Source organism: Monodon monoceros, unplaced genomic scaffold, assembly GCF_005190385.1.
Source record: "Monodon monoceros isolate NGI ecotype Baffin Bay Population unplaced genomic scaffold, NGI_Narwhal_1 Super_Scaffold_19, whole genome shotgun sequence".
Taxonomy (NCBI): Eukaryota; Metazoa; Chordata; class Mammalia; order Artiodactyla; family Monodontidae; genus Monodon; species Monodon monoceros.
The window spans coordinates 11,811,001-11,820,904 of NW_021703775.1; the positions used below are offsets into that span (position 1 = coordinate 11,811,001).

The 9,904-nt window shown below is 49.2% G+C and overlaps 1 protein-coding gene across 1 annotated transcript; it reads left to right on the forward strand.

Moving 5' to 3' along the window:
* Positions 1-6,437: 6,437 nt before the first annotated feature.
* IL36RN (interleukin 36 receptor antagonist) lies at positions 6,438-9,667 on the forward strand. Its single transcript, XM_029231397.1, has 4 exons — positions 6,438-6,470; positions 7,992-8,077; positions 9,103-9,230; positions 9,402-9,667. Exons 1-4 carry the CDS (start codon positions 6,442-6,444, stop codon positions 9,624-9,626), a joined length of 468 nt encoding a protein of 155 aa, XP_029087230.1. The 5' UTR covers positions 6,438-6,441; the 3' UTR covers positions 9,627-9,667.
* Positions 9,668-9,904: the final 237 nt, after the last annotated feature.

Consider the following 9,904-nt stretch of genomic DNA (forward strand, 5'->3'; position numbering starts at 1 on the left):
TCTCACAGGACCCCCGGCACGATGCCTGTCCTGCTTTTGAGATGGTGCAGCGAATGACTGTCCCAGCGAGTGACTCTGCAGCGAATGTTAACCTTCTTGGAAATCTTAACAGCATGTGCTGCGGCCTCTCAGCCAGGCTGAGGCGGGGACTTCTCCTTCACTGGCCCAGGTAAGCACGTTAGCACATGCAAGGAAGTGTTTGGTCTTGAACCAGCCCCAGATTTAGGTGAATGTGAACTTGTCCTCTGCTATGTTCCCAGTTTCCTCTTTAAGTACCTGGGGACGAGTGCAGGAGACCGGGAAACACAGAGAGGGCAGGAAGCAGACGTCTGTGGGTTTGTGCTAAGCGCCCTTTTTTTTTTTTTTTTTTTGCGGTACGCGGGCCTCACACTGTTGTGGCCTCTCCCGTTGCGGGGCATAGGCTCCGGACGCGCAGGCTCAGCGGTCATGGCTCACGGGCCCAGCCGCCCCGCGGCATGTGGGATCTTCCCGGACCGGGGCACGAACCCGTGTCCCCTGCATCGGCAGGCGGACTCTCAACCACTGCGCCACCAGGGAAGCCCTACTCTCATCTTTATAGAGAAACAAAAAGGAGGTGAGATGAATCATTACATCAGAGAGATGAAGCGAATTTCCCAAGGCCATGTAGCTGATGGTCATAATGCTGACGATGATACAGCTGACATTTAAGCACCTACTATGTGCCCAGCACTGTTCTGAACACTTCACATACATTAACTCATTTAATCTTAACAACCACTCCTGAGTAAGTACTATTTTTTTTTTTGTTGGGGTAAAATTGTTTTACAATGTGGTGTTAGTTTCTGCTGTACAGCAAAGTGAATCAGCTCTATGTATACATACATCCCCTCTTTTTTTGCATTTCTTTCCCATTTAGGTCACCACAGAGCATTGAGTGGAGTTCCCTGTTCTCTACAGCAGGTTCTCATTAGTTATCTCTTTTATACGTATTGGTGTATATATGTCAATCCCAATCTCTCAGTTCATCCCACCTCCCCCTTCCCCCCCTTGGTGTGCTTATGTTGGTTCTTTACATCTGTGTCTATTTCTGCCTTGCAAACAGGTTCATCTGTACCATTTTTCTGGATTCCACATATATGCGTTAATATACGGTATTTGTTTTTCTCTTTCTGACTTACTTCACTCTGTATGACAGTCTCTAGGTCCATCCACGTCTCTACAAATGACCCAATTTCATTCCTTTTTATGGCTGAGTAATGAGTAAGTACTACTTTTATCCCCATTTCACAGATGAGGACTCCAAACACAGAAAGGTTAAATAACTTGACCAAAGACACATGCTAATAAGTGACAGATTTTTAAAAATTCTTCTTTAAAAATTTTATATATTTATCTTTGGCTGCATTGGGTCTTTGTTGCTGCACGCGGGATTTCTCTAGTTGTGGTGAGCGGGGGCTACTCTTCATTGCGGTGTGTAGGCTTCTCATTGTGGTGGCTTCTCTTGTTGTGGAGTATGGGCTCTAGGTGCATGGGCTTCAGTAGTCGTGGCACTCAGGCTCAGTAGTTGTGGCTCGTGGGCTCCAGAGCACAGGCTCAGTAGTTGTGGCGCACAGGCTTAGTTGCTCCACGGCATGTGGGATCTTCCCGGACCAGGGCTCAAACCCGTGTCCCCTGCATTGGCAGGCAGATTCTTAACCACTGCGCCACCAGGGAAGCCCCAAGTGACAGATTTAGGACTTGAATCCAGACAGTCTTGACCAGAGTTCAGCAAATTTTTCTCTAGAGGGCCAGGTACTAAATATCTTAGGTTTTGCAAACTCTGCGGTTTCTGTCACAAATATTCATTGTTGTCATTGTAGTACAGAAGCATTCATAGGCTGTGTTAACAAATGGGTAAGGCTGTGTTCCAATAAAACAAACAGTGGGCCCATCTTAGCCCACGGGCCAAAGTTTGTCCACCTGTGGTCTTAACTGCTACATCAAGAGAATGAGGGGCCAGAAACATCAAAACTCTGAGAAATAAAATCGTAATTGTGAACAAAATGTTAGACAAGTCTCTGGCCTTTTCTACATGACACAGCATGTAATCCATTCGATGTCATTGCAACATTATTAATTGAAGGCTTACTGTATACTAGGCACCACCTTAAGTGCCTAGAATATACCAATGAACAAAGAGAAAACACCTGCATTTGAATGAGCTTATCTTCCAGCAGGATTGGCAGGGGAGCTGATAAATAATACACATAATACGCACCTGAATTATTCAGTGTGCTTGCGAATGGTGAGTGCTTTGCAAAGAAATGGAGCGTGGAAAGGGGAATGTGGGAACAGGAGAGAGCAACATAGTGTGATGAATGTAGGTCTCAGTGAGAAGGTGACAGTTCAGCAAAGCCTTTAAGGAGTAAGGGAGTGAGCCACGCTGATATCTTGGAGAAGAGCTTTCCAGGCTGAGAGAACAGCCAGTGCAAAGGCCCCGAGGCAAGAGCATGCCTCACTTGTTCAAGAAAGAGCAAGAGTTTCATGTGGCTTGAGGTGGTGAAAGGATGAGATCAGCAGTTAGTGAGAGCCTGATCTGGAAGTATGGTGAAGACTTGCCTTTTACTCCCAGAGACATGGGGAGCAGGGGGCTGACGGGATTGGACTCAGATTGTGAAACCATCACTCTCACTCGTGCGTTGTGTCTTGGGGTCAATAGCTTTGGACTCGGGTTTCCTGGGTTTGGTTCTGACTCTAATGCAAATTGCAGGTCCAATATCAGGCAACAGTTAATCTTTCTATGCTTGGTTTCCACATCCATGAATGAGACATAATAATGCTATTTACCACACAGGGCAGTTCTGAGCACAAAATGAGAAAATCCAGGTCAATCATTAAACATTGTCCTGGGGACATAATGAAGACCAAATGAATACTGTTTATTTTAATTATTGTTAAATTTATCTTCTTAATAAAAAACTACCATTTTACTGTAATAAATTTTTGTGAATGTGTGCTTACATACTGATACAGATGTGTACACGTGTTGTTTGAACCCTCATCTCTCTGTCAAGGGCAGGAGCCACACCTACCTCCAGGGCACTGCTGCTCAAGGGTGGTGAGAAGTCACCTGGGGTAACATTACCCCTCTGCAGGATGGGACAGCGTCTGGGCACCTCCATGGTCATATAAAATCTGTGAAGTATTGAGCTGTTTCCTAAGAAGGGAGGATACTCACTGAAGACTGGAGAATGAAAAAACAACAGGAACAACAGAAACAGAAACCGCCAGTCGTGATGACAAGGCGTATCAGTTACCCACTGCTGTGTAAGAAATGATCCCCAAACGTAGCAGCTTAAAACAACAAACATTCATCATTTCATATAGATTCTCAGAATTGGGAATCTGAAAAGTGGTGTTAGCTGGGTGGCCTGACTCAGGGTTTCTCATGAAGTTGCAGTCATGAGGTCAGACAGGATTGCATCATCTGATGGCTCTAATGGGGCTGGTAGGTTTGCAAGTGAGCTGTTGGCAAGAGGTCTGAGTTCCTCACCACGTGGGCCTCTCTGCAGGCTGCTTGTGACACGGTAGCTGGCTTCTCCCAGGTGAGTGGTTCAAGAAAGGTCCAGGGGGAAGCTGCAATGCCTTCTACCATCTAGCCTCAGAAGTGGCATGCTACCACTTCCCATATAGTATATTCTTTAGAAACAAGTCACTAAGTCCAGCCGCGCTCAAAGGAAGGAGAATGAAGCTCCACCTCTTAAAGGGTGGAGTATCAAAGAATCTGTGAACATATTTTAAAGCCACCACACATGGTGTGTGAGTCTGGGGCAAAATAACGTTGTTTTAGCTAACGCCAGTTTAATTTTCAAAAAACCCAAAACATGACTCTCATACAAACATGTGTCAAAGATTTATCTTTATTAATAAATGAAGGAACTGGCAGGATGATAAAGCTAATTCAAAAGATAAGTTAAGGAACAGAGGCTTATATGATCAGTCAGGAAAGAAATTGTGGAATAGATTGGCTTAGATAAAAAAAAAATGCTTAATGAATTGCAAGGCAATCCAACTGTACACTTTGGGGTTATCTTTTCTATCAAGCAGGAATCATTCGAAATTTATCAATCTTCTCTTAGTTCACATCTAACTTCACAGAGTTTGATAGCTAATCCATGGTAATTAATAAGTCAAACAAAGACAGATGTTCCCCAGGGACTTGAGCAATTGTTGGTGGGACTGTTTGAGGATGCTCCAGTATGACACTGAGAGCACATGATGTCATCATTGTGTTTTATTTTCAAGTTTGGAGAACTTTTCTTAACAGGGGTTTGTTTTATTTTTCTTACTTTCATCTTCCTGGCTCATCCATTTGTTGTCCCGTCCATCCACTCTGTATCCATCCCCTGTTATGCACATGGTGGAGTAGACCGAGCTGGCGGAGACATCCCCCTGAATCCTCGGCATCCCGGGGGTGGGCAGCCACATACTGGCTTCATTCTTTATCAGCAGAATGAGGAAAGCGCTTGACGAAGCACCACGGCAGTGTCCTGGGGTGCAATTCACTGCGGTCAGGAAATCAGAGAGGGCGACCAGGGCAGATGACATTTTACCTTTTTAGGGGAAACAAAATCTCCTTCTCTATTATCACTTTGTAAATGAAAGCCTGTTTGCTTAAAGCCACTTTGCCTAATGGCCAACTCCTTCTGGAGTTTCTTTTTTCTTTTGTTCTTTTTTGCAAGTATTTGCACAAATAGTGTTATTTCTGTTTGGTCAGTTTATGGCCAATTCAACAATTTTGCAGAAGCCTCTACATCTTCTGAAAGGTGTTTATCACATTAGTGGCATTATGAGTGTTGAGCTACTTTTCTATCCTTTGAACAACTTGATATTTTATTTATTTTTCAACAACTTTAAGGACATTTTATCCCATGAGCCTGAACACAGTTTCTTTAACAGGTATGCCTTAGGGCTTCCCTGGTGGCGCAGTGGTTGGGAGTCCGCCTGCCGATGCAGGGGACACGGGTTCGGTCTGGGAAGATCCCACGTGCCGCGGAGCGGCTGGGCCCGTGAGCCATGGCCGCTGAGCCTGCCCATCCGGAGCCTGTGCTCCGCAACGGGAGAAGCCAAAGCGGTGAAAAAAAAAAAAGGTATGCCTTGGCAATAAATGGTTATCCGTGGTGCTCAAGACAAAATTAAATTGTCATTATGCACTGACCCTTACCTTTCATTTTAGATCCATCACAGAGAGTGTGTGGATGGATTAAAACCACACGCATCGTTACACAGTCACGTGTTATCCAGTTAGGTACTGAAGAAAGATCAATCATAGATGGCCCAAGCTAGGTTTCATTTCCAAGGGATATAATCAGACACTCGAGCAAAGATGTTTGTCACAGCATGATTTTCAATGACACATAATAACAATAAGGACTAGTAATAACAGATCGCCATAAATAAATGATGTTGCATTTGTAGAATGAAATACTCTGTGGCTATTCAATATTCTGATATCATTATACTGGGCATGGAAAGAGATTCTGCTATCTTGCTACATGAAAAAGCGTGCTGGAAGGAGTGCAGGTTCTGGGGTGCAGTCGTGTGTAAAGCTGTGATGGGTGCAGGCGTGTATGTGCAGAGGAAAAACTGCTGTCCTTGGTTCGTTTACGATGCACGTACTGGAGATAAGTATCTGTGTGTTTTGTTTTGTCAATACAGATTCTCAGGTTATTCTACAGTGAGCACATAGACTTAACATCCCTTAAGCAGGAGAGCTCCACCTCCAGCATTTCCCGTGGTCCCGGCAAAGGCAGAAAGGAGGGAAAGAAGGAAGGAAGGAAGAGAGGGAGGGAGAAAAGAAGGAAGGAAAGAGGGAAAGGAAGGAGGGAGGGAACAAAAGAGGGAGAGAAGGAAGGAGCGGAGGGAGGAAGGAGGAAAGGGGGCTGTTCGAAAATCTGCTTTCCTTGAGCTCTTCTCTGCACGATACCCTTGGGTCTGGAAGGGCCACATGTCCGGGAGCTGAGTGCTCACTGAGGGCTGCAAAGCCCCTGGAAGTTCTTTAGAATTGCTAGAAGAAGGCTGTCTCCAGCAGCTTCCGTCCCTGAGAGAGATAATGAGCATCAGGTGTTTCTGGAAGCGTCAGGTGGTGTGAAATCACTCTGGAAACCCCCCTTCTCCGGAGGCTGAGGCAGTTTCAGGGGCCCCACCCTAGGGCGTCACTCAAAGGGCTGAGGCAACCTCGGAGGAGCGGGCAGACACCTCGGGTCCTGCCAAGACAAAGGAGCAGTCTGAGGTGTCCTCTGGGGAGCTGGGCTTCACCTCTCCTAACCCCAGACCTAGAATCCCCTGATCCTTGGGGGCTGTTCATATGCCAGGGGGCTCAGGGCGCTGCTTACTGGGGCCCCTGCCAGCTCAGCCTCTATCTCCACCTAAGATTTTCTGTTATCTCAAAATAGGAACGTCAACACACAGAAGACCGAGATGGTCCTGAGTGGGGCGCTGTGCTTCCGGTGAGTATCTGAGCCTCTGCTTGGGCCATGTCCTCGGGGGATGGAGTGAATTCTGGGTAGATCTGTTGTCCAGCCTTTCCGGGGAGGGCGCTGTGATTGTCCCACAGGTGGGATGGGCAGCTGGGAAGGTGTGAACAGCAACTCCCTGCCCTTAGAGGAGTTCTTCCAGCCTCTTCAGACGGGAGCAGGCCCTCTTCTGGGGCTTCCCTGATGAGAGGGGCTTGTGGCCTGATCCCTCCTAGGGAGTTAGGAGGCCCGGCTTGGAGCCCTGCTGTTACCACCCACTGCAGTGAAGAGATATCAATCCAACCACTACCTCCTTGCTGCCCTCTGGGATAAGACAGCAGCAGTAAAACTCTTCTATCAGTCAGCCTGTCTGTTCATTGGCATGTGCTGAGCCAGGGGCTCTGCAATGAGCTGGACTTTTGCAACAGTGAATGAGAAGAATCTTGCTCTCACTGAACTCGGAGTCTAGTATAGCTTTTCCCAAGGTGCGTTCTGTGGAACCCCAGTCCTACGAGTGGCTCTATACGATGATGCTCCTCAGTCCAGGAAATGTGGGAAATATGCTTTCTAGGTCCCCTTAAAAGAGGACCATAGCACAACTCAGCATATTAGTCACTTTGAAGTAGAGATTTGTCTAATTGTGTTTAGTCAGCATTGAACCAATCTGTACACATCTGGAGGAACCCCCTTTAGAGTACAGCTTTCACCTCACAGGATGTCAGAAAATCAACTGAGATTGTAGGTGTGAATTAAATACGAAAGGCAAAATGAACGAATTTTAAATGTAAAGAAATCCCTCACGTGGTAGGGACTATATGGCCAAGCGCAAGTAAATGCACCAAACAGAAGTAAAGGCGGAAGTCAGCCAAAGCTCATTTTTATCCTGAAGAGGCCTGGGCAGCATCTGTCCCATCTTCTTAGTTTAGCAATGAGGAGACTCAGGCCCAGAGAGGGTGAATAACTTGTCTGTCGTGACTCAGCAGTGATGGCGGCAGAGCCGGGATGAGAACACAGGACTCTGACTCAGTTTAGTTTCTTTTCCAACATGACACCGGGCAGAGTCTGGTTAGCGTAGAAAAGATTGAATAGGATGGGCTCCCCTGGTGGCGCAGTGGTTGAGAGTCCGCCTGCCGATGCAGGGGACATGGGTTTGTGACCCGGTCCGGGAAGATCCCACATGCCGCGGAGCAGCTGGGCCCGTGAGCCATGACCACTGAGCCTGCGCGTCCGGAGCCTGTGCTCTGCAATGGGAGAGGCCACAACGGTGAGAGGCCCGTGTACCGCAAAAAAAACACAAAAAAACAGATTGAATAGGATGAAGACTCAGATGGGAGGCTGTGGCCTTGTCCTGGTGGTAGGCATGAGCCCCCAGGGCTGGGAGAGAAGGTTGTGCCATTACTTCTGGCTCAGTGGGAAGACTGGGTGACGGTGCCTGAGACTGGGGGACTCTCAGAGCCCAGGCAAGCTGGAGCACCCACCACCTGCCCTGAGTGTCATCCTGTCCTGATGCTTTAGAATGAAGGATGCGACATTGAAGGTGCTTTATCTGCATGATAACCAGCTTCAAGCCGGAGCGCTGCAAGCAGGGAAGGTCATTAAAGGTTGGTGGCAAACGAGGACCCTACTTCCCTAGGTTTCTAAATACTCTGAGGGGAGGGGGCCTGAAGAGGGCTTAGAAACATTGGCACAAGCCAACAGACCCTGGGCCTGACACAGTAGACGGGGCGTTAGAAGACCAGGCTCTGAGCAAGGACAAATAAAATAGCGCACCTTCCGGCATGGCGCCATGCCCCGGTCCCACTGGGAGCGTCTACGCAAAGGTGGGATTATTTTCCAAGATAGCTGTTTCGTCATTTCCTCACAGGTGGACTTGAGCCCAACAGCCCTTTTTCCGGGAGCCAGCACTGAGGAGGGCATTAAGCAGGCTCTCTACACCCTCACTGCCACGTGGGAGTGGGTTTCTGCCCCTTTGCCCCTGGTCCTCTCGGTGCTCTGAGGGTCCTCGGTCACTCAGGGCGGTGGGGCCTAGAGCAGCAGGTGACGCTATCCGGCCTCGTGCTCATTCCCACAGCCCCACACAGTGTGACAGGACCTTCTCTCTAGAGTGGCACATACCTACTCGCCTAGAACAGCCTTACTGGGCACTGGGGCCAGGCAGAGCCCTCTGTGAGGCTGAGTGTGTGTGTGTGTGTGTGTGTGTGTGTGTGTGTGTGTGTGTGAGATGGAGGGATTTTACAGAGAAAAGTGAGACCCTTTTCTGTTCTCAGGAATCTCACAGGGGGTGGAAAGATACCAACTAACTCTAATGGGACGCTTATCAAGACAGGTTACAGAAAAGAGGCTGGGAGGTCGAGGGGCATTAAAAGAGGTGGTCAGTCTCCCTTGGGGCTTGGAGAAGACTTGAGCTTTTGACCCTGGAGTGGGCGTGGGGTTGGGAGGTGGTACCGTGTGCTATCTGCCTTGACTTCCACTGGACCAGCTGGCAGGAGACCCCCTTTCCCTACATGACAGCTGTTATGAGGCTCCCCTTCTGTCCAGCCTGGGGACAGAAGGCCTGATACAGCCCATGACGGGGCAGAGGGAGGGAAGGGCGGCCAAGGTCCCTGCATCTGCTTCCTTCCTCTAGGTGAGGAGATCAGCGTGGTCCCCAATCGGTATCTGGATGCCAAGCTCTCTCCAGTCATCCTGGGCGTCCAGGGTGGGAGCCAGTGCCTGTCGTGTGGGACGGGGCAGGAACCGACCCTGAAACTAGAGGTGGGTCCTGTCGGGGGAGCCTCACCACGTGGCTTCACTAAGTCAAAGATGCTGATGCCACGGCTTCCTGGGCTCCTCTCCCTCCAGGGTTCTGTTAATTATGGCTACGCCTCCCTGTGCCTTGGGGCCGGCCCCTACCCCTCAGCCACCTCCTGTGACCTTTGCTTGCAGCCAGTGAACATCATGGAGCTCTACCACAGTGCCGAGGAGTCCAAGAGTTTCACCTTCTACCGGCGGGACACGGGGCTCACCTCTAGCTTCGAGCTGGCTGCCTACCCGGGCTGGTTTCTCTGCACCATGCCCGAAGTGGACCAGCCTCTCCGGGTCACTCAGCTCCCGAAGGACACCAGCTGGGACGGCCCCATCACCGACTTCTACTTCCAGCAGTGTGACTAGGGCGACATGCCCCCAGGGCTCCCGGGGCGGGCCAGCTTGGGCAGGGCCAGGAGGTGTAGGAGGAGACCCGTGGTGATGAACCCACCTCTGCTCTCAGGGCCTCCACCGTGGAGGGGCTGGGCACACGGCCACTCTTCCTCCACCTGTTTCCCAGTTTGGGTAAATCCTTCTGAGATTTGGGGCTTAGTCCACAGCTTTCTTTTCTGCTGAGTGGCACTACTGATGTGAAACCTTGCAGAAAGGTAAACCCCTAAAATAAACCCCTAAGGGGTCAGGGG